The sequence below is a fragment of the Lampetra planeri genome, chromosome 56 (genome assembly GCF_965212315.1).
Source record: "Lampetra planeri chromosome 56, kcLamPlan1.2.h2, whole genome shotgun sequence".
NCBI lineage: Eukaryota > Metazoa > Chordata > Hyperoartia > Petromyzontiformes > Petromyzontidae > Lampetra > Lampetra planeri.
In genome coordinates, this window is record NC_136162.1 from 3,698,942 (window position 1) to 3,722,811 (window position 23,870).

At 48.9% G+C, this 23,870-nt stretch overlaps 3 protein-coding genes and 1 long non-coding RNA gene across 10 annotated transcripts in view; 1 reads left to right on the forward strand and 3 right to left on the reverse strand.

Annotated features, from left to right (window-relative positions):
• The window catches only part of LOC144735706 (high affinity choline transporter 1-like), a 29,638-nt gene extending 24,979 nt beyond the window's left edge, over positions 1-4,659 (reverse strand). For 2 of the 5 annotated variants that reach the window (XM_078618198.1, XM_078618194.1), the window contains exons 1-3: positions 4,256-4,659; positions 3,594-3,683; positions 3,067-3,365 (exon numbers count right to left, since the gene is read on the reverse strand). In XM_078618198.1, coding sequence (XP_078474324.1) covers positions 3,067-3,250 — 184 coding nt within the window. In that variant the 5' untranslated portion in view covers positions 3,251-3,365; positions 3,594-3,683; positions 4,256-4,659. Of the gene's footprint in view, positions 1-3,066; positions 3,366-3,593; positions 3,684-4,085 lie in introns of all 5 variants that reach the window. The other 3 variants (XM_078618197.1, XM_078618196.1, XM_078618195.1) reach the window with 3 other exon arrangements.
• A 2,266-nt stretch (positions 4,660-6,925) lies between these two features.
• Positions 6,926-14,075, reverse strand: LOC144735681 (single-stranded DNA cytosine deaminase-like). Its single transcript, XM_078618156.1, has 3 exons — positions 12,987-14,075; positions 12,168-12,192; positions 6,926-10,717 (listed from the first exon to the last, which is right to left on the reverse strand). Exons 1-3 carry the CDS (start codon positions 13,605-13,607, stop codon positions 10,506-10,508), a joined length of 858 nt encoding a protein of 285 aa, XP_078474282.1. The 5' UTR covers positions 13,608-14,075; the 3' UTR covers positions 6,926-10,505.
• LOC144735682 (uncharacterized) lies at positions 13,169-15,964 on the forward strand. Its single transcript, XR_013588673.1, has 3 exons — positions 13,169-13,676; positions 13,808-13,896; positions 15,802-15,964. It is a non-coding gene; the product is annotated as an uncharacterized LOC144735682 (long non-coding RNA).
• Positions 14,892-23,870, reverse strand: part of LOC144735680 (glutaminase liver isoform, mitochondrial-like) — a 30,078-nt gene continuing 21,099 nt past the window's right edge. For 2 of the 3 annotated variants that reach the window (XM_078618152.1, XM_078618153.1), the window contains exon 14: positions 23,240-23,812. In XM_078618152.1, the coding sequence (XP_078474278.1) occupies positions 23,282-23,812 (531 nt within the window). In that variant the 3' untranslated portion in view covers positions 23,240-23,281. Of the gene's footprint in view, positions 16,768-18,417; positions 18,559-19,841; positions 19,904-21,474; positions 21,562-22,200; positions 22,333-23,239; positions 23,813-23,870 lie in introns of those variants that run through there. The other variant, XM_078618154.1, reaches the window with a different exon arrangement.

Here is a 23,870-nt window from a genome sequence, read left to right on the forward strand (position 1 = left end):
ACACAGGGAAGGCCGCATTAGGTTTTCTTTTAAGCTAGGCTGCTGTACTTTAAGGGACGTTTCATTTATTGCGCTAGGGCAGGACACGTTATAGTCAGGGATGATGGTCAGTGGTCGAGACTAATGATGGAATGGAAGCCAAAGGAGGGAACGCACCCCGAGAGAATATTCACCGCAATTTGATCGATACATTGATACATGAGATGAGCGGAGTGCCATTAGTGGGGTTGGTGGGGGGGGGTCTTGATTTGGTGGGAGGGGGCTGCCATACAACAGAGGTTGAGAACTACTGCTCTAAAAAATAAGAATAGGTGATACCCTTAACACCTATTTTATTGCCAGAAAAGGTAAAACCTATTCTCACTTTTCATACTTTTGCAGTGAGTTCAACTGAGTCGCAGAATGTACTTTTTGGAGGCAACACATTTATTAACACCAACACACGGGGTAACTGCTCCTTAACAGAATAACAACCTGTGGTGGTGACCACCAGGCTAACTACGCTAATCACACTGTAACTAGCGACAATGGACCGGACCCCAGCTTGGGTCCCGGGCCACGTGTTGGGAGACTCTGTAGGACGTAGAACGTAGACGAAGGCTTCTTCAGGATGAACAACAGCCCCACTCCCTCTGGGGGACCCGGCTTATATCCTCTGCGGCGTGGCCGGCTCCGCCGCTGGCCACGACCACCTCCCAGAACCCTCGAGCAGGATCGCGACCTGGACCACGTGACCACCCCTAGCCCCCACGTGGGGCCCTTTGTAGACTTAACCGGTCACGTGTGCTCTAGGGTCAACCGGAGTGCCACGGCCTATTGTAACCGCGTTCCTAAGGCCGGCACTTCCACACCCTATTCTGTAGGGCTGGCACTGCACGCCAAGCGTGATGCCATCCAGCGCTATCACTCAGCGCTCACCGAGCCCCTCTAGGGCCGGCATTACCCAGTGACATCCCGCGATGTCACGACACTTTGATACTGGCAAAAAGGTCCCATTATGTAACCACTGCTCTCCTCACGTGCGCCAAGCCTACCGATTAAAATCTTGAGGTTTTCCAATGTATAAACCCTATTACTGTTTACAGCAAAAAAAAAAATTTCCAGCATTTTTGGAAAGCTGTATAATTATCTTTTAAAAACCGGTATGCGGTAAAAGTGCAAGGTTTCCAAGTAAGCTCCTGCAGTTAATTAATTGTAAACCCAAGGGCTGCGTTTATGCAACTGCATTATTTAACATGAAATATTGTGTAATCGTTTAACAATGCAAATCATTTACGAACAGGAAAGAAGGCACTGCTTTACAAAACTCGTGTCCTTAACTGCTCCATGTACGTAGAACTTCTTTCGCACCGTACGTAGCCAACCGCGCTAATCGGAACTGCAGAACCTCCAACGGTGTTCTGTGTTTATAAACTAAAACTGAGCTTTGTAGCTATTTTTTCAGAAGCAACCTGGCAATCACAAATGATAGCCCACTGAAGTGGCTTATCATGTAGAAAATTATAGCAGCCAAATACTCTAAAACGCACGTCGATTCTAAACGTGGAGGGGAAAACCGGAGGACCCGGAAAAAAATCCACATGACCACGGGGAGAACATACAAACTCCAAATATACAGCAGGCATCGTCAGGGTTGGGATCGAACCCACGATCCCCTGTATACCAGGCGAGGTAGTTAACATCTCTCCCCCACACACAGCTGTGTACCCTGGCCTGCCGCCCTGATCTAGAGTTGTCACGTCTGATGTACAAAAGAACCCGGACACATCGTGGGAAGAATATCCCACAATAGAGGAACAACGAGTCAGTGCGTTGTCATAAGCAGGGTTCAATTTGATGGAGGGAATTTCCCCCATCTGAAGGGGTGGGGGGGGGGCTATACATTTATTCCCCCAGATAACAGATTTCACTATACAATGCCAGGATTGAGGCTAGTTCATATTTGGGAACAGCTATCTATAGCTGTCCTTCATTCAAATTGCATCTCTCACAATCACTGAGGAACCAGGCAGTGAGTCGGCGCTACAAACAATTGCTCAAGTTCTGTGGTCCTCTTTATATGAAGATGTTTTCTAAACTAAACTTTTAATTTTACCAGGTAAGGCCGACTGAGCTATATAAATCTGTTTCAGAAGCGACCTGGCCACAAATTATTGTTCGACGAAGTAAGCTTATAATGTGGAAATGAATAGCAGCCAAATACTCCAAATGCATTTTAATTCTAAATGTGGAGGGAGAAACTGGAGGAGTCGGAGAGAAATCCATGCGACCACGGGGAGAACACGCAAACTCCAAATATACCGGCATCAGGGTTGAGATCCAACCCACGACCTCCTGCATACCAGGCGAGGTCGTTAACATCTTACCACCGTGGCATTTTAATTTTGGGAGGGAACCAGAAATCCCATGGGTGCGATCTAGCAACACTCTATCCCATACAGAAACCCTGTTCTTTGAGTGGTGGATTATTACGCAACTGACAAGACCCGAGACGTTCACTGTCCAGGGAAGTATACTAATAGGGTTTTTCCACTTTTTTTCCTGGCAACAAAACTGATACCTTTTGCAAGGAATCATGCTTACTATTAGTATATTTTGGTACTGGCAAAGGCGGTCCCATGATGTAGCTGCTCACCCCAAGCTCTCATTACTCTGATAGAGCGTTGTCTTTGAACTGTGCGCCTTTTGGCGTCATCTGGTCGAACACCATATGAGACTAGGCTCTAAAGAAAGCTGTCTCTGGTGTGGACCAATCAGTTTCAAGGACAATGCATAAATGATCAGAGTATTGTTTTTTGTTTGCATTTGACTGCAAGTATTGTGGTTAATGTAAGCATGATTCCTTGCAAAAGGTATCAGTTTTGTTGCCAGGAAAAAAAGGGGAAAACCCCTATTAGTATATTTTGGTACTGGCAAAGGAGGTCCCATGATGTCCAGGGAAGGTTTACAGGTTTCCCAGAAGAGCAACACGAAATCGGAGGCGAATCCTGAGAAAACCAGTACAAGGTGGCAACCCTACCCAGATGGCCCCCGCCCTCCCGGTGGGTCCGTCTTGAGGTACCGTACCGGTGGCGGTGAAGACACCGACGACGACGCTCATCTTGCGGTCTCCCACCATGGCCATCTCGCTCTGCCCGGCCTGGCAGCCCCTCTCGGTGGCTCTGGACCGGCGAGCGGCCCAGACGCCCGTGACCAGGATGATGATGTAGAAGACGAGGACGGCCACCACGCCAGCCACGTTCAGCGCCATCTCCTCCCGTCCAGGTCTCCTGCACGACGGTCGGTTCAGTCGGTGGCGGTGCAAGGACCGCTGTGAGCTGCAGAGAGCTCTCCTTCAAATGGGAACCCGGCCAAAGCGGCAGGCACTTTTAACATGGGAAGGGGAGGGTTTCAAGGGATTTGCACAGAGCAAAAAGCGGGGACATTGTATAAACAACCAATGCTGTGTGCAATGGAAATCTTGTAGGCGATCCAAAACAACATTATTCATCACAGTAGAATTTTGAAATGCTATTTATAACAAGGCTTACAATGGCACTCGCTGCTATATTGAATTAAACATTCTCAGTGTGTGACTGTTCTGTCATACTCACCTCCAAAGGCTCTTCTTTGGTAATTTTCTTCTCTTCTGTCAAGACTGTCGCTTCTTCTGTAACACGATCCTCTTTGTCAAATCCTCGGTCCTGTCAAACGGAACTCTCCTGTCAAACACTCCAGACACTTCCATAAAACACTCTCCCTCCTCTCAAAAACCCATCTCTTGCCATACTAATACAGCCCCCGTATAACCTTAATGGGCTATACGGGGGGTGTATTGGTCCTGCCATACACTCTTATGCTGTAAAACACTCACCCCCTCTGAAACACTCTCCGCCTGCCAAAGAGTACTGCACCGTCAAACACTCATGTGCTGTCAAACACTGCATATCCTCCTCTGAAACACTCTCCTGACGGCCACGCCGATTCGGTAACACGCTCCTGCAAAACACTCGTGTCCTGTCAAACACTCGTGTCCTGTCAAACACTCGTGTCAAACACTCGTGTCCTGTCAAACACTCGTGTCACTTTCCCTTCGTCTCACTCACCTGTCAAACACTCTTCAGCTGTCAAAACACTCCCTCTCTTGTCACTCTGCTCATGTTGTCAATCACTCCCTCTTGTAAAACACTCGCGTACTAGAATCAACTTCTTCTTCTTCTTGTCAAACACGTCTCATTGTCAAGGCACTCCTCCTCACCGCTAGTCAGACACTCACCTCGAGACAGGAATGGAAGTGGGGGGGTGGTTGTTTCGGAACTCGCTACTCTCTCTCGCTTCGCCTTGGGAGCCAATTGCCGCCGATGAATGAGGACCACGCAGGGCGGGACACGAGACTTGACTCCCTGCCTCCCTCCCTCCCTGCCCGAACCACTACGAAGACGACACTGGCACACAAAGAGACCGCCGCCCTGGCATGCGGCTCCCACTTGTCCGATTCTTCTTCCTCTTCCTCCTCCTCTTGCCCCCCCCCTCCCTGTTGGGCGGACGTCCCAGTCGTGGATCGCTCGAAAACGCCGCAGCACACGGGGGGTGAGAGGGTCACGGCACAACGCGTCCGCGGTGAAACATGGACAGGAAATCGAGCGCGGGAGGTTCCCTCCCCGCACACCACCAACCCTCTACCCCACCCCGCCCCCCACCCACCCCACCCACCCCACCCCGCCCCGCCCCCACCAACCCCCCACCCCACCCCGCCCCGCCCACCACCAACCCCCTACCCCACCCCGCCCCGCCCCCCACCAACCCCCCGCCCCCCACCAACCCCCCACCCCACCCCGCCCCGGCCCCCACCCGCCCCGCCCCCCACCAACCCCCCGCCCCCCACCAACCCCCCACCCCACCCCGCCCCGCCCACCACCAACCCCCTACCCCACCCCGCCCCGCCCCCCACCAACCCCGCCCCGCCCCCCACCCCGCCCCGCCCCGCCCCCCACCCCGCCCCGCCCCCCACCCACCCCGCCCCCCACCAACCCCCCACCCCGCCCCGCCCACCACCAACCCCCCACCCCGCCCACCACCAACCCCCCACCCCACCCCGCCCACCACCAACCCCCCACCAACCCCCCACCAACCCCCCCCACCCACCACCAACCCCCCCACCACCACCCACCACCAACCCCCCACCCCCCCACCCACCACCAACCCCCCACCCACCACCAACCCACCACCAACCCCCCACCAACCCCCCCCCCCCACCCCCCACGTGGACCGATAACTTATTTAAAGCCAAAAATATAGAAACGTACGCATAAACGCCTTCATTACATCGTTTGAAAAGTTACACTTCTCATACCGGGGGGGCGGTGGGCAGGAATCCGATGAGCTGCAAAGCTCTTTTGCACAGACGTCCAGTAGTGTGCGGCTCAGCAAGTTACAACAGCAACAATAAAACAACACACAGGATAAGTGTGCAAATTTAAGAGAACGGTAAGCGCGCCACTGCATGTAAATTAATTACGCAATTTTTTTTATCGGACTTATGCAATTACCATTGTATAACAACAGAGTTGATATAAAACAAAACAGGCATCTTGAGGGGAGTTGCAACCGAGGTCACTGTCAGTCACAAGGGGCTTCCCAACCTGGCAACCTTGAAGTCCCCCCGTACTCACTGTATCGTGAGCACACCACCCCCCCCACGTTTATATAGTAACGAGCTCGGTGGTACCTATACGCTATGGGGACACTTTCACCGCGCGTTAAATATAAGAAAAGGGAATACATTTTTACATTCATTAAACAAACACATATATCTACGTTAATTTACATATTTTATATCAAGTTAAAGGCTTCGTTTTTAGAACGATTTAAATACAGTTATCGCACGCTCTCGCTTTTGAATAAATTATGTTAACTCTTGCGCATGCGCAGTCGTGCGTAATTGAATCGGGACGCCGGTCAGCTGTAGAGCCGCCCCTTTATTATATTTCCCACCACGGATAGGCGATGCTGACGTGCCAGCCAATAGAAACACGTCGCCTGCTGCCGTTCAACCAATCGTGTGGCTCCAAGGGGCGAGCGGTGCCTATCCGTTATAGGTAATATTATCCCCATTGAAATATTTAATTCATTTCTTTTTAAATCTAGGACCACCCAGAACCCAATAACAATGCAAAATTAGTTTTTCTCTCGCGTGGACATCTATAAAGTACTCTTTGGGTATTTCGGTAAAGTCACGTAGATAAAAGAATAATACAAAAATAAAAATTGCTTTACTCTGGTTCTTTCAGTAAAGTCACGTAGAAGGGAAATAATAAAAATAATAATAAAATGTATTGTTTAATATTTTTATTATTTTATTATTTACCTTCTACGTGACTTTATCGAAAGAACCAAGAATATAAATATAAGCTTTAATAAGATCTATAAAAGACGTACACAGAGGAGATGGAGGGATGAAATCAAGTCAGCTGTAGGTTGCAGGGTCCAGCTTACCCAGGACTCCTTTACTTACAAACTTTCAACTTACGAATTTTCAGAGATACGAACAAACGTGTCCGTATGTCGAGTTGCCTGTTCGGACCGAGAGTCATAAGTTCAACCACCGCACAATAGATGGCGGTGGTGGCATCTACATCTGCAGAACGTGAAGAACCAGTGGCATCTACAGGAGATTATACAACTTTTAAAGCCATTCCGCCGGGTTTAGTGTAAACGCCGTACAACGTGTTTGAAATCGACGGAAATAGAGTTGTACTTACGAAACAAATAGACTTACGAACAGACCTCTGGAACCTAACTCGTTCGTAAGCAGAGGAGTCCGTTTATTTAATAGAAAGTGGCAACCACAATAGTTAGTGGGAGCCATTCATCCAGCAGTGGATTGGCCATGGCTGACGGTGATTATGAATATATAAGCTACAGCATTCGGTTGAGTGCAACGCAGTGAGACACATATTGTTAAATTTATTAAATATATATTTGGATTATAAAACAGCAATACAATTCAGAGTGCAATCAGTGCAATACTGCAATCAATACATTAGGTATCTGTATATACATACAGTTTTCATTTGCAATGTATTATTTTCGTACCGGGAAATATATTTGTGCAAAAAGAAGCATCTAGTCTTTAAAATCCGCATAAAATCATGACGTCCAATGGGCTGTAGGCAGCATAATAGACGTTCATTGAAAATAACATTGCACGTGTACAGGGATTTGAACCCAGGTGGAGTTACATGGGGTCTCTGTTGGGACGAGAGGGCCGACACTCATGAGAAAATCTGCTCACCATCCCATGGCTCTTCTTCTTGGTTCTTTCGGTAAAGTCACGTAGAAGGGAAGTAATAAAATAATAAAAATAAAACAATAAAACAATTCTCACGACGTTTCGGCCACAACGCAAGGCGCCCTTTTCCCCCCTTCCAACCCAGCTTATATATATGCTCCAAGCACGTGTGCTGTTTCATTTAGACGCTGTCGCCTCGACAGACCTGGTTTTCACCTGAGGACGGCTGCTTGCGTTGTGGCCGAAACGTCGTGAGAATTGTATTTTATTATGTTTTATTTTTATTATTTTATTACTTCCCTTCTACGTGACTTTACCGAAAGAACCAAGAAGATGTATCCCTGCAGTCACGAAAGCTTTAAATCGAAATCCCATGGCTCGTTTGCAATATCCCACACGTGTTTTAGTTGTGACCTTTGACGTGTCCATTCAGTCGGGTCGGACACGAGATCAGCCCATCCGTGCCGTCGATTCGCACGGGTGGCTACGTACGTTGCCAAACAAGTTCAACATATTTTGAAATATTTTTTGGGTCTTTCGGTAAAATCACGTAGATAGGTTCAACATATTTTGAAACGCACGAGACAACGTGGCTTTTGCAAAAGGCGACCCGAATTACATCGAGACATTTAGACTAAACGTAGCAATTTAACACTATGAATAATGCTATGGCAAGAAGGTGAAATTGCACTTAGAAGTCTTAAACATACGGAATATAATTCGTAATAGCAAAAAATGTGTTAGATGATAGTGCAGGTACAATCATTTGTTTTTTACGATAAGGAGCCGTCCATAAATGACGTCATGCGATTTTGGACGATTTTTGACCCCCCTTCCATCGTCACATGGCGTCACAAAAGTTAGACCCCCCCTAAAATATGACGTCACAAAAGTTAGACCCCCCCTAAAATATGACGTCACAACGCTCTGTCCCCTCCACCCCAAAAACATGCTTCAAATCGCTTTAAACTATTGTCATTGTAGTGCGTATTTAATGTGGCGCTGCACTCTGATGTTGTAGGAGAAAACATTTATTAAAAAGGAGGCGTTGGAAAGCTTAAATTTAGCATAAAATTAACTTGAAAATATTCAACGTCTAACTAAAACTGCAGATGTTCAGAATATTATATTGAAATTATCCTATATTGTGATTATAAAATATTGAAAGTAATTATAACTATTTAAAAAATACTTGAAACTTTGTAGCAGAACGAAGCAAAATGGAGAGTACAATTATAGCAATCATATACAGTATTAGTTCCACAGAATGAAAATCCCTGGTAGAATCATTAGAATAAAAATGTTTAATAACAATCATAAAAAAAAATTCTAAATGTATGCTTCTCCATTCTCCCATGGAGAAGCAAAATGCTCCTTCATGGAATAAATAAAAGGTGACCTTAGTAAATTTAAATAATCAAGTAGTTAATAATCAAAAATAATCAAAATTTGTGTTGTTATAAAAATTCTACATTTATTTAAAGTTGCGCATTTTGATGTGACGAGCAAAATGTTTACATTTCGCCTGGAGACTACATCCATTATCACCAGGTGTTAAGCAAGCTCAGCTCTCGCTTAAAGCACATTGGTCGTGAAAGACTAACGAATAAAATTAAACATAATTTCTGGAGAGGAATGTAAATAAAATATGCAGGTTACGCGTCATATTCAGCTCCATCGAAAATACTGCGGAGGTCAATCAAACAACCTGAGCAATAATAGCCATTGACATCATCCCACACCGAAACTGGCTCCTCTGTGCTTAGTTCTCATATCGCCAGCTCTACTTTTTGAGGAAAAAAGCATGGCCCAGTCACTCGTCAGTTTAATTCTGTGAACACATTAACATCCGATGCATGAAATGCATTCATTGCTGCTGTGTTTTTAGAAAATTTACCAAAAATTGCATTGGCAACTGGTGAACAAGGACACATGAAACGCGTATCACAGCAGCCTCTGTCGTGGTGCCATGGTTAGCAGGCTGGATGTGCAATCCAAAGGTTGCCGGTTCGATTGCATCTCCCGGATGAGAAACCGGGCAAGCTATCTGTGATGAAACCAGGTTCTCAAGCATGGAAAGTTGATGGTCTTATCCCAGTAACTAATGACTTCCCAAAAAAAACCACATCAGCCCAATCTCTTAAAATGGCCTAGATTATTTCTAGATTTTAAAATGTTGATTCGATAGACACGCGACCAGCAATCTTTCCCGTGTATATTAAAAGGGTGAATAACACATCCTTATCAGAGTTGCTTCTTTTTGTTTGCTTTTTTGACTACTTGTGTTGTGGTCATTGCAAACATGATGCCTCGAATAAAGGTGTCAGTTTTGTACCAGTTAAAAGGGTAAAAACCTACTATTATATTTTGCCACTGGTAAAAGAGATCTCATAGTGTAAATGCTTACCCCGAGCTCTCAATACTCTGATATTGCACTGTGTTTGAGTTGTACGCCTTCTGGTGTCATCTGGCCCTACACCAATGGGGACTAGGCTCTAAAGAAAGCCGTCTCGGGTGTGGGCCAATCAACTTCAAGGACAGTGCATATTATCATCCTTATCAGAGTTGCTTCTTTTTGTTTGCTTTTTTGACTACTTGTGTTGTGGTCATTGCAAACATGATGCCTTGAATAAAGGTGTCAGTTTTGTACCAGTTAAAAGGGTAAAAACCTACTATTACAAAAAAAACTGTCTATTGCAGCGACCTCAGAAGTAGTCCTGTGACGGCATCTTTCAGGGGCCATTCGGTGAATACGATACACCGCGAGCGGCGTATCTCTCAACGTAAATTCTTCATCGCCCGACACGAACTTCGACAGCATCATTTATAACACAATTGGACTTTTTAACGCGTAGGCTTTCGCGACCAATATTATTCATAATATAGGAGAGCTTCACCATTTTTGCCCGATGAAGCTGATTGTAATTATCAGCGAAACGTCGTACTCAAATTTTAAAATGCTGTTGATTCTCTCTTCAACACACCGGTGGGCTAAACAAGTGAATAATTTTGTCCTTTGAAAAACGTGACACATTTTTTACCGTTTGGCCGTGTCGGGTGGTGGAGGGTTACGACACATTTATAAATAACGCGATCTGATCCAAAAACCTTGATTATGAACAATTGTACTTGGTTTCTTTTTACATACACAACATTAAAAACGATGCCGTACATACGTTTAGCAAATGTAGCGGTGCCGCACCTGATCAAGTATACGCATGAAGAGGTACAAAATTTAAAAGAGGGCCCTCTTGGCCGTCAAGGCATCCACGGGGTCTTCTTGTTGTCGTTTCCTGGGCAGCGTGGGGGCGGCCGTGGCTTCGGGAGGTCCTTGCTTGCTGGGCGTGCACTCCACGACCACCGTCAGATCATCAAGCGGCAGGTGCAAATCATCGTCATGCCAACTCTCGTGCCCGCCGCTGGCGGACTCCGACAGCTTCCCGGGGTCTGGGGGGAGCGGAAACGCGCGTTCGATCATCAGTTTAACGCATAGGCTTTAGCGACAAATATTATTCAGAATAAAGTTTTTTGGGTTAGATCGCGTAAGTATAAATGTTGTGTCGTAACCCTCCACCACCCGACACAGCCAATTAGTAAGGGATTCGTCACGTAAACAAAACGCTAATTAGTTACTATTTCAGCCCATCGGTGTGCTGGAGAGTAAATCCACAACATTTACAATTTACAATACTCATTGGCGTTTTGTTTACACGACAAATCCCTTACTCATTGGCTGTGTCGGGTGGTGTGGGGTTACGGCACATTTATACTTACGCGATCTAACCCAAAAACCTGTATTGTGTTCGATCATCATCCTCTCTCACGCTCGTGTCGAATACATTTGCCAATGAGATCTAAAAAAATTGGAACTGTTTCAGCTCCTTCCCCTCGCACGCCTCAACTTTTGAATTCTACACTGCCTTTGGATCTTCCTCCATCGCCTATTTTCCCAAGTTCCTATGAAGCCTTACTTGTTTTTGGGCTAAACCACGTGGTGAGTAGTTTCATGCCAACATTCTTGTCATTAACCCTCCACCACCAAACAAGATCGTCACGTGATAACCCTTCGATTTTACGTGCTATGAACTGGCAGTGTTTAATGATGGTGACAAACACAGTTTTAAGTTTACAAATGAAAAGTCAAACGTAACTGTATAAACCGATGTAAGTTAAAAGTAATACTCTCACATTGAATGCTAATCGCATCATGGTGAATACAATTGTATGGTTGTCCGGGGGAATGATTCCCACCAATAGGAGGGTTAGTGGGAGGGGTAATCGAAGAGATATAGGGGAGAACGGGCGGTAAGAAGGGGCCTTTGGCGGGAACGAGATTGGGACGGCTGGGGACAGGTGTGGATGGGAGAAAAGGATTAAAAGACGAACCCCCTGCAACCTTGTGTCGGCTTTCCTTTACACAATGATAACAGTGCCGCGTCTGTTGGGATTGATGTGAAACCACATGTCACTACTCGTTCTTGCAAAAGTGGAACGATACAACTACTGTACTGCACTTCTTCTCCGCCTCATGGCGGACTGGCTAGGCGACAGTGGGCATACTTAACACTCATTCATGGGACTGGTCAAACGTCCCAATGCACGGCCCTCCCGAAAAAGAGTACTTGAGATCAGTGAGATAATTATTTGGTAAATAAAGGGCATTTTTACTATTACAATTTTTCCTTTTGAAATATGTTGCTCCAAGCAAACTAAAGACTCTCCCTAGTCAACAGGAAATGTTGGACCAATATTGAACCAACATTGGTGCAAACATTCCAACAACAGACCAATATTTGGCCCGACAATGCATGTTTACTGGGTTCACATTCCAATTGACTGGATTATCCCTCTCATGTAAATACTGCATATTTAAAGTATACATTGGCCATCCATTTACCTGAGTTATCACTCCCGTTGTCGTCCTGCAAAGACAAAAAGAGATGTGATTTTGTTAGCAATGTACTTGGGCAGTAGTGGCATTGCAGTGAAACACGGGGAGACACTGCGCATGCAGCGGCGATGGTCCGCTGGTGATGGAGGGCGGTTGCCTCCAACTGCCTGGTAGCGTCTTTCACGAGCCTCCTTCACAGAGTCCAATATTGACACCGCTACTACCTTATCCTTCGCAAGTCCACACACTCCCAAATTCTCCTATACCACATCAGCCCATTCTCTTCTGAAGCCCATGCCGTGCCTGTTTAGCCCTCCTTTATCCAGCCAAATAGAAGCTGCATGGGCATGCGGTGGCTGGGCATGCAGGCTACATGACCCAGCCAACATAGCCTCGCCTGCTGGAGTTCACTGATGTGACTGTTTCCAGATCTTTCAAGGATCTGTGAGCTCCTCAAACAAACCAGTGTGGTTAAACCCAGGATGGACCATAGACAGGCCAGCCTGCATGTTTCAAACTGGTGCAGATGTTCCTTTAAAGGGATCCATGTTTCGCAAACATAAAGAGGGAATAATTGTGGCCGAGAAGACCCGGAGCTTCGTATGGAGCATAGTTGATGAAAATATAATGCCGCTCAACTGATTCAGATTGAGACCTCCGTTGCCAAACCAGAGCTGGTCATAAACAAACTGCCCAGGTACAGAAACTTCTCCACTCTGTCCACAATTGCCCCATCATTCACGGGTAATTGAGGGAAGCATTCGATGGCACATCAGCCAACCACCACGGCCGCCAGCACCACCAGCACCATCCTGGCTCTCTCACCTTCTCGTCCATGATCTCGTCGAAGGCCCGTTGGATGCGGGGGACGTTTATGTGCCACGGCGGCGTGGGATCGCCCCGCGCCGCGTCCACCAGGGCGTGCGCGCAGTTATCGTGCCGCCTCCTGTCCATCACGCCTAGCTGCACCCCCGCGCGGCGTAGGTGACGCAGCCCGGCCCGCACGGCCCCGACGTTTCCGCGGTAGATTCGGGAGAACCAGACGCGCAGCCGGTGTCGGCCGCCGCCGACGTCGCGCAGCCAGTGGAGCAGCAGCCCCGAGCAGCGGTCGCAGGGGCTCCACGACGTGAACCACTCGATGCAGAAGCTGGCGCCGCCGTGCTCGCGGACGTGGCGTGTCATCTCATCCAGCAGCGGCTCCTCGGCGTGCATGCCGCGCTTCTCCGGGCTCTCGCGTGGGATGCCGTCGGCGACCTCCCACTTGTTGGTGGCGTAGCCCCAGAGCTCGGATCCTGTGGTGCCGGTGGTGCCGGTGGCGCCGACGGCGTGGATGGGTTTGAGCTTGAAGCAAATGTAGCATCTGTTCCTTCCGTACGCCTTCTCGAGGTTGTCGAACTCGAAGAGAAACGTGTTGAGGGGCAGCTTCTTGTAAAGGAAGATCGACATGTTTCCTGAAGAAGGCCGGCCGGCCGAAACGTCTGTCGAGTTGTTGTTTCCCCTCCTCCTTTCTTCTCGGTAAGTTACCAAAACCAATCAAACGTATTGCTTTTGAAGGTAAAAGCGCATCACAATTGCCTGAATATTTGATGAATACGTAAAAACATTCCCCTTTCCAGCACTCTCAGCTGCCTGTGTTGTATCCATAGGGGCTGTCAGTCGTCACCCTTCCAGCGGGGGGGATAACACCGCCAATCGCACGGAGCGTTCGCGTTACGAGATCTTCCACGTATCAAAGGTCATTTAAAACCACCGGGAGTGTCCCGGTAAACACGGTCCCTACACGCAACAGGCGTACGCAAGCAGCCAGCCCACGCTGGCTTCTTCGTCACCCAGTGGCTGTCACGGCTCATGTGAGCGGTGCGAATGCGTTTCTCAGCAATGATGGAATTCCGGTGCCTTGCGTCACTACTTGGAACTGACCGTGGGCGTGCACAGGCAAGCCCCAGAGCTGGCAAGCTGGCCAGTCCATTGAGGAAGTCTCCCTCTTATACTTTGGACATTGATTAGATCAGTGGTTCTTAACCTGGGGTGCACGCACCCCCTGTGGGTGCGAAATTCCCCTTTCTGGGAGTGCAAGACATGGGCAGATTTTTTTAGAAGGTAAGTCATCGAAAAAACAAATTAAGCGTGGGCACGTAAGAACAACTACATTGTTTAATCGAATCCTATGTATTTACTAACAGACATTTTTCTTCTTCTTGGTTCTTTCGGTAAAGTTTTTTTTTATGATTGCGAACCAAAGGGGTGCAAGGCTGCAGGAAAAGTTAAGAACCACTGCATTAGATTGATGTGTACAAAGACCCCCGTATAGCCTTAACAGACTGTAGGGGCAAGTGCTGTTAGCGAGCACCTATGAAGGCCGTAACGGTACACGAGGGGGTGGGTGGCCAGCACCACGCCCGACCGCCTTTGTCTCCCCAGTGGCGATGTTTACACCCCGCACCAGGTACTCATTTCAGGCTGAGTCGACCTAGGGGAGGCCCAGGACCGGATCAAATAATCGCCACTGATATTGGTCGTGAGCGGGAATCGAACTCGGGTCGCCGGGTTCATAGCGCAGTGCGCTATCCACTGCGCTACCACTCCCTGCGAAACGCGCACACCGACCACAAATCGCATTCACGTTGTGCCAGCGCTCCATGCTTATTGGGCACTGTGCGATGACCGCTTGGGCTCCACAGGCAGATCCTAGTGCCTGTGTAATGGGTTCAATTTAGGCGCGCACACTTCTTGGGAGGCAACACTCATTTTATTAATGAACACAACGGTCACTCAACAGTTACTCTTACTCTACCCAGAGGGTGGTGACCACCGACCTACCCTAGGTAACACACACACTTGTCTCTTAGCTACTCCAGCGTGACCCAGCCAGGTGGCTGCTGGCGGTCCGCTCACTGTAGGCCTTCTCTTCTTGGCATCTTCACGAGGCATCTTCATTCTCCGCAGGAACAGCCCCGAACCTCCTTAGGCGGCTGCTTATATGGGGCTCGGCGTGGCACGGGCCCCACCCCGGCCACGCCAGGTAGAAGGGTACAAAAACAAATGATCATATTTTTTACTGGCAAATGAGGTTCCAATGGTGTAAATGCTTACCCGAGCTCTCATACTCTGATGGTGCATTGTCTTTGAGTTGTGCGCCTTTTGGCGTCATCTGGTCCAACCCATGTGAGACTAGGCTCTAAGGAAAGCTGTCTCGGGTGTGGACCAATCAACTTCAAGGACAATGCACATTATCAGAGTTATGTTTTTTGTTTGCATTTACGACTGCAGGTATTGTGGTCTATGCAAACATGACTCCTTGTAAAAATGGTGTCAGTTTTGTTGCCAGGTAGAAGGGTAAAAAAACAATTATCATATTTTATGTTGTTATATATTTAATATTTAAAACATGTAAACAAGTTTACATAACAATTACAACGGGTAAAAAATATACCATTCCCTCCCCACTTACATTTACTGTATAACGTATAGAAAATATTGTCTAGGAAGTCAGTCTTCATATATATTATCACGTGGCATTAATAAATACATTGTACACAGGAGTGGACACGGTGCTGTCTGCTTGTGCTCCGTACAAACTGACCCAGCGCTCCAATCACGGGTCGGCTTCATTCCTCCCGTCCGATTTAAAACTCTACAGATTTTGAAATTCTTTCTGCTCCCGTGGAATCGTGAGGACTAAAGTGGGCAAGGCACATCGCTCGGAAGGAGGACAGCCAAAGGCCAAGCCTGGTGATGGAGTGGCAAGCCAAAGGAGGGAAGAGCAATGCCCGCCGTGGAGATGGAGCCAAGAGATTTGCTTGAGATGGAGAGAGAAGCGAAGATCGTGTTGATGATATTGGCAATCAGTGTATCACGTGGGCTTTCGCGACCAATATCATCCAAGTTTTTTTTTTGGGTGAGATCGTTGTGGATTTGCTCTCCAACAAACGTGTGTTGCTGTACTCGTAACGAATTAGCATGTTCTGTTTACTTGACAACCCTTACTAATTGGCTGCATCGGGTGGTGGCGGGTTTAATTTATATATACGCGATCGAACCCAAAAAAACAATATTATGCATATTAGCAATGGTAATGATGAGATTTATAATTATCTGGTTGAAGTTTAACACGTAGGCTTTCGCAGCCAATATTATTTCATAATAAAACGTGTCGTAATCCTCCACCACCCGACACAGCCAATTAGTAAGGGAGTTGTTGCGTAAACAAAAGCCAATTAGTTACTACTTTAGCCCACCGGTGTGTTGGAGAGTAAATCCACAACATTTACAATTTGAGTAAAGTATCTGGTTGAAGATGATGATGATGATCATGGTGAACATTGTTGAGATGATGTTACTATGATGATGATGGTGATATTGACGATGGTGATGATGGATAAGGCAAGTTTGGTGGTGATGCTGAACGTTGGCTGTGTATTTGGATGATGGCTGGGGCAGGCTTTGCATCAGTGTGTGAACGGTGATTGTGGCTGGCTGTGTCGGTGCAGCTGTTCACGACTCTGTCTACATGAGCACCGTCGCCTGGTTCATGTGCGCGGACAGCAGGGCGACCACGGCCACGTGGGCGTAGCGCACGGCCTCGTGCAGCGGAGTGCTGCCCCAGCTGCGCGCAACGACAGCAGTGAACACAGTGGTGAACACACGGTGAACACACGGTGAACACTCGGTGAACACACAGTGAGCACAGCACACAGTGAGCACACAGTGAGCACACGGTGAGCACACGGTGAGCACACGGTGAACACTCGGTGAACACAGCACACAGTGAGCACAGCACACAGTGAGCACACGGTGAGCACACGGTGAACACAGTGGTGAGCACACAGTGAGCACACGGTGAACACTCGGTGAACACTCGGTGAACACACAGTGAGCACAGCACACAGTGAGCACACGGTGAGCACAATACAGCGTGAACACACGGTGAGCACAGCACTGGATGAACACACGTTGAACACGCATGGAGTGAATATGCACAGTGAACACAATGGTGAGCACACAGTGATCACACGGTGAGCACACAGTGAGCACAGCACACAGTGAACACAGCACACAGTGAGCACAGCACGCCGTGAGCACAATACAGCGTGAACACACGGTGAGCACGGCACTGGATGAACACACGTTGAACACGCATGGAGTGAATATGCACAGTGAACACAATGGTGAGCACATAGTGAGCACACAGTGAGCACAGCACACAGTGAGCACGCCGTGAGCACAGTACACAGTGAACACCCGGTGAGCACAGCACACAGAGAGCACATGGTGAACACACGGTGAGCACAGTACACAGTGAACACATGGTGAAAACCAGTGGTGGCTCCGGCAAAATCTCTCAGGGGGGGCAAATGTCTGGATGATTGATAAGGATAAGGTCCACCCATGCAAAGGATAAATTAACAGCTTAAGCATGTAAAGGCAACTTCACTTCTTTAATATTAATGAAAAATAAAGTGATTCTTACAATACATCTTGTTTGTTTCTATCTCACTATTATTACAATCCACTCAGTTTCTTTTATTAAAGATTCCACTAGGTGGCGAAAAATAATATTGTTGACTGAAACGTGCTTACGTATGATGACGTAAGCACGTTAGTGCGAGCCCTCCCGGAAGCCATAGAGAATGCATTGCAGCGCCCGCCGTTCGAAAAAAAACATCTTTGAATGTAAGTCTATGGGACCACTCGGGGCGATTCTCAGCCGGAGTGAAATCGCCCAAAAAGAGGCGGTACTCCACAGAACGTGACATGACGCTGATTGGACTCTATCCAGAGGCACAGTGACGGCTGAGATTGGTGGTGCGTCGCCCAATCGCCCTAATGAAGAAACCGCCCCTGGTGAAAACAGTACAGCGTGAACACAGAGTGAACACACGGTTAGCATGGCACTGGATGAACACACGTTGAACACGCACGGAGTGAATATGCACGTTGATCACGCACGGAGTGAATATGCACGTTGATCACGCACGGAGTGAATATGCACTTGCTCCATACCGCTATACAAGGGCGGGGGGGGGGGGGATGGTGCTTGTCCCCTTGTCCATATGTATGGCGAGCGGTCGCGTAGCGGCTAGCGCACTTCCCTACGAACCCGGCCACCTGAGTTCGATTCCCGGACATGGCAAACGTCAGTGGTGGCGCCTTGTACAGGCAGTGGTGTGGGGGGGGGGGGTGGCTTTGTCTTAGTGAACGGTGCGTGCCGGGTGGCCGGGTGGCCGGGTGTGAGCGTCGCGTGAGCGTGAGCTACCGGTCGCGGGCGTGGCAGTCCGCCCGAGCCGTCTCCAGCAGGAAGCGCACGGCGTGCAGGTGACCCTCCGAGGCGGCCAGGTGCAGCGCCGTGCGGCCGTCGTAGTCGGCCAGGCCAGGGTGCACGCCGGCCAGCACCATCCTGCGAAAGGGATGGCGGAGAGGTTCCCCGCGTAGCCCCCGGGAGACTGGGGGGCGAGTGGCGTTGGCGAGTGGCGGCACACGAGAGGGTGGGTGGCCAGCACAACACCCGGCTGCCTTCGTCTCCCTCGTGGCTCCCTAGCGGTGCCACGGTGGCAAAATGTTAACGACCTCGCCTGGTGTACAGGAGGTCGTGGGTTCGATCCCGACCCTGACGCCTGCTGCTGTATATTTGGAGTCTGCGTGTCTCTCTCTCTCATCATCATCATCATCACGATGGCTAGGAGAAGTTAACTACCTCGCCTGGTATACAGGAGTTAGTGGGTTCGATCCCGACCCTGACGCCTGCTGCTGCTGTATATTTGGAGCTTTCACATTCTCCCCGTGGTCGCATGGATTTTTATCCGGGTCCTTCGGTTTTTCCCTCCACATTTGGAAACGTGTGCTTAGAGCATTTGGTTGCAATAAATGTCCACATGATAAGCCACGAAGTTGAGCTATCGTTTGTGGCCAGGTCGCCTTACCTGGTAAAAAAAAAAAATAGTTTATAGTTCAATAATTTATAACGGTAATATAATATAATGCACATACGCTTATATTTGGTGAATATAATAATAGTATGGTAATACAATGCTAATATAGTGCGATTATGGTAATATAATGTTCAAATATAACGTTAATATAATGCAAAAATGTTTTGTAATATTCCGCTAATAGATAATGCCAATAAAATACGAATATATCACGGTAATATTAAAAGAATATAACACGAGCATTATACTAATATACTTCCAATATATCACACTAACATCATGCTCATATAACGCAAATGTGATGGTAATGTGCACGCTAACACAATACTAATATACCACTAATAAAGTCTGTCCATAATCAACGTTTTTGGGTTTAGATCGCGTTATTTATAAATTTGTCATAACCCTCCACCACCCGACACGGCCAATCAGCAAAAAAAGTGTCACGTTGACAAAAGACAAATAGTTCACTGCTTTAGCCCACCGGTGTGTTGAAGCGTGAAACCACAGCATTTACAATTTTTGTGGTTTCACGCTTCAACACACCGGTGGGCTAAAGCAGTGAACTATTTGTCTTTTGTCAACGTGATTGGCCATGTCGGGTGGTGGAGGGTTACGACACATTTATAAATAACGCGATCTAAACCCAAAAACGTTGATTATGAATAATAGAGTCTGTGCTGTGTACTAGACGCTGATGGCGAGAGGGCACAGGCCCGAAGCTGCCGCGTGGTGCGGGAGCCGCCGTCACCTGCGGAGGGAGGCGACGTCGCCCCGGTACGCGGCCAGCAGCAGGTTCATGATCCGGTATCCCTGGCGGCACGGCCAGACGAAGAGAGCACCGGGTCATCACACAGCACCGGGTCATCACCGGGTCATCACCGGGTAAGCAACAGGTCATCACCGGGTCATTACCGGGTCAACACCGAGTCATCGCTGGGTCAGCACCGAACGAGCACCAAGTCAGTACCAGGTCAGTGCCAAGTTGCCACGGTGGCTAGGAGATGTTAACTGCCTCACCTAGTATACAGGAGGTCGTGGGTTCGATCCTGACCCTGACGCCTGCTGTATATTTGGAGTTGGCATGTCTCTTTCTCTCTCCCTGTGGTCGTGTCGATGTTTCTCCCGGTCCTACGGTTTTTCCCTCAACATTTAGAACTCATGTGCTTTTCGAGTAATCGACCGCTATAAATTTCCACATGATGATAAGCCGCTTCACCGAGCTCTCGATTGTGTCCAAGTCACTTTTGAAAAAGAGCTACATAGCTCAGCGGGACTTATATGGTAAAATAAAAAACATAGTTTTAGTTTAGTTTAGAGTGAACACGGGGTCAGTAACGCGGTCGCTCCCTCCCGCCGGTTGCCGTCCCTCTGTAGTGACATAAGAGGGGAGGGGCTGCTGGGGGCTCTGGGACCCTAGGCAACCCAGACGCTTAAGCCCCTTGGTGCCGGTGCCAGGCGCTGGAATCCCAGACAACCCAGCCAGTTAAGCCCCTTGGCGCCACCAACGGGGGGGGCTGTGTGTGCTCTGTGGGATATCTGGGGGCGCACACAACCCCACCCCTCGTTGGGGACGAGGCATAAAAGGGCAGCTCCCTGGCCGATCAGGGCCAGTTGTAGCTCAAGACCCAAGACCCAAGACCAGCCATCTCAGGACCCTGGGATGCTGTGAGGGCCAGTGGTGGGACTCTGGAACTCCCGGCTCTACGTCCTTGTGAGGGCGAGTTCCAGAGCGTAGCCAGAGTAGTGTATCTAGGCTGTGTACCTAGGCTGTAACAGAGTATCAGGACTGTTGGAGTGTTGGATTGTAATAAAGAAGTTACCTCTACAAGTGTCTCCGGAACCCATTACACCTCCACCATAGGTCTGACTTCACTCGTGTGAGCCAGAGGCAAACCCATAAGTGTGAACCCACGTGCCCTTCAGCAAGCCTAGTCACGTAAGCCGGACTCTTCCACATCTGAAAACGAATTTCTTTAGAACTGCTTTTTGTCTCCGATTAGCGCGGCTGGCTACGTACGGTGTGAAAGAAGTCCAACATACATACGTACGTAATGCATGGAGGACTTTAGGCAGCATAATAGACGTTCTTTGAAAAGAACATTTCACTCGTACAGATATTCAAACCCAGGTTGAGTTACATTGGGTTTCTGTTGGGACGAGGTGGCCCAAAATCGTGAGGTAATCTGCTCACCATCCCACGGTTTGTTTCCAAAGTCCCACGCGTCTTTAGTGAGTCAGACTCCTGCACTTTAACCAGGGGACGAGATCAGCCCATCCGCACCTCCGATTATCACGGTTGGCTACGTACGGTGCGAAATAAGTGCAACGTGCTTTCATACATTCACTGTGAATGCAATGCTCACGCGCGCGTCCAGGGATACCTCCGATTCGTGAGACCAAGACGACAGAGGTCTGGGCCGACGGGGCACGCTGTCGTATGGGTGCAGCGCGAACGTTTGCACGAACTCCTGCGCGCAGACCGCACCGCGTATCGTCACCACCGCAGAGCAGACCCGATCAACCACAGACAACCACAGCCTCCAACTCGCCGTGCACACGCTACAGGCCCCCATCCGCCCGCGTCACCCCATCGTTCGCCCGACCAGAGGCACAAACGGAATCCAACTGGCGAACTCAGACCTCCGATGGGATCCGTGGGCCCTCACCAGATAAAAATAAAACTTTAACTAACTAGCCTAACACACGGTATGTTTTCCCAGCCATTATGAGCTAGAATAGATTTTTGGGTGAAGCCACTTAATGGTCATTCAGACGCTGTCTCCCCGACAGACCTGGTCTTCACCTGAGGACGGCTGCTTGCGTTGTGGCCGAAACGTCGTGAGAATTATTTCATTATGTTTTATTTTTATTATTTTATTATTTCCATTCTACGTGACTTTACCGAAAGAACCAAGAAGATGAATCCCTGCAGTCACGAAAGCTTTAAATCGAAATGGTCTGACCAAGTTCGTGTCGTGCATTTAAGAACTGCTTTGGTGTTCAGTTTGTCGTCCTTCCCACGCGCCTCCGATTAGCACCGGTTGGCTACGTTCGGTGCGACAGAAGCTCAACGTGCGAGCGTGTGCCGGTGACCTCCGCTCGCTCACCTCCAACAGCCGCAGGCCTCCGCGTGGGAGGTCCGCGTCGTCCAGGAGCGGCGACCAGAACGCCAGGCCCAGCACGCGCGGCACGATCACGATCAGCGCTCCTGTGCGCGAGGACACCACGGGGTGGCCCACCTTCGAAACGAGCACAGAGACCCACAGTCACAAGTTCGCCTCCATCCTCCTCCTCCATCCTCCATCCTCCTCCCTCCATCCTCCCTCTTCCTCATCGTCCGCAGAACCGCTCTCTTTCCCGGAATGTTCTGGACTCTTTAAGTCACTGGAGTCTTTTTATATCCCCGTCTTACAACAGATCTGTTCGAACACTCGCGCACCGCCCGCCTGTGGAGGTTCCATGCGTTATTCGTCAAGAGTCTGTGCAGGTACCCTTCACACCTCCTTTCTCCTGCCCCCACCCCCTTCCTCCGGGTGTAAATGGGTGCACCGCAGCCGATCATCAAGTCGCGTGTGGTGGGGTAAAGTGTGGACGATTCCACCCCACTCAAGACGAGCGGGGCTCTTCTAGAGCTCCTTCTAATGCCAGCGGTGATGCGATCAAGCCATCGCAGGGCTGCGCGATTCCCTTTTTCGCAGTCGTTCGTCCGAACGTGAACGGCGTGCGTGCGTGCTTCAGAGATTAAGGCCGCATGGTTTATTTTTTCGGGGCGTGAATGTTTGCGGGCGCCACGGTGGCAAAATGTTAACTTCCTTGCCTGGTATGCAGGAGGTCGTGGGTTCGATCCCGTCCTTGACGCCTGCTGCTGGATATTTGGAATGTGCGTGTTCTCCTCGTGGTTGCGTGGATTTTTCTCCGGGTCCTCCGGTTTTTCCATCCACATTTACAAAACACGCCTTTCGAGTATTTGGCCGTGATAAACATTTCACGTGATAAGCCACTTCTTGGTTCTTTCGGTAAAGTCACGTAGAATGGAAATACTAAAATAATAAAAATAAAACAATAAAATCATTGTGAGAATTATTTTATTATGTTTAATATTCATTATTTTATTATTTCCAAAATAATAAAATAATTGTGGGAATCTTTTTTCTTATGTTGTATTTTTATTATTTTATTATTTCCCTTCTACGTGACTTTACCGAAAGAACCAAGAAGATGAATCCCTGCAGTCACGAAAGCTTTAAATCGAAATATAAGCCACTTCGTTAGGCTATCGTTTGTGGCCAGGTCGCTTCCGAAAAAAGAGCTGTAGAGCTCAGTGGGCATGACCTGGTAAAAAAAAAAAAACTGCCAGCGGTCAATGCCCGCTCGCTCACTCGCTGCCTGTATCTCTCTCGCCTTGTGATGTGCGTCTGCGGACAGACCGCCGAGTCCGTCCGCGTGAGCGCAGCAGAGCGCGGAGCGCACCGCGTCCGCCGCCAGTGCCCTCTCCTCTCCCGCCACCGCGGGGGGAACGCCGCCCGCCGCCAGGCAGCCCGCCACGCCCGCACACCACTCGCACGTCACCTGCACGCCCGACAGCTTCGCACAAAAGACGACAAATTCCCCCGTGGAGCCTCCGTAGACTGTTGGGGCGCCCGTGCTCGGACAGGGCGTTGGCGTTACCTGCACGAGGAGCTCCAGCGCCGAGTCGGCGTCCGTCCTCTCCGGGAAGCACTGAGCACAGAGACAGAGAGAGACAGAGACAGAGAGAGACAGAGAGAGAGAGAGACAG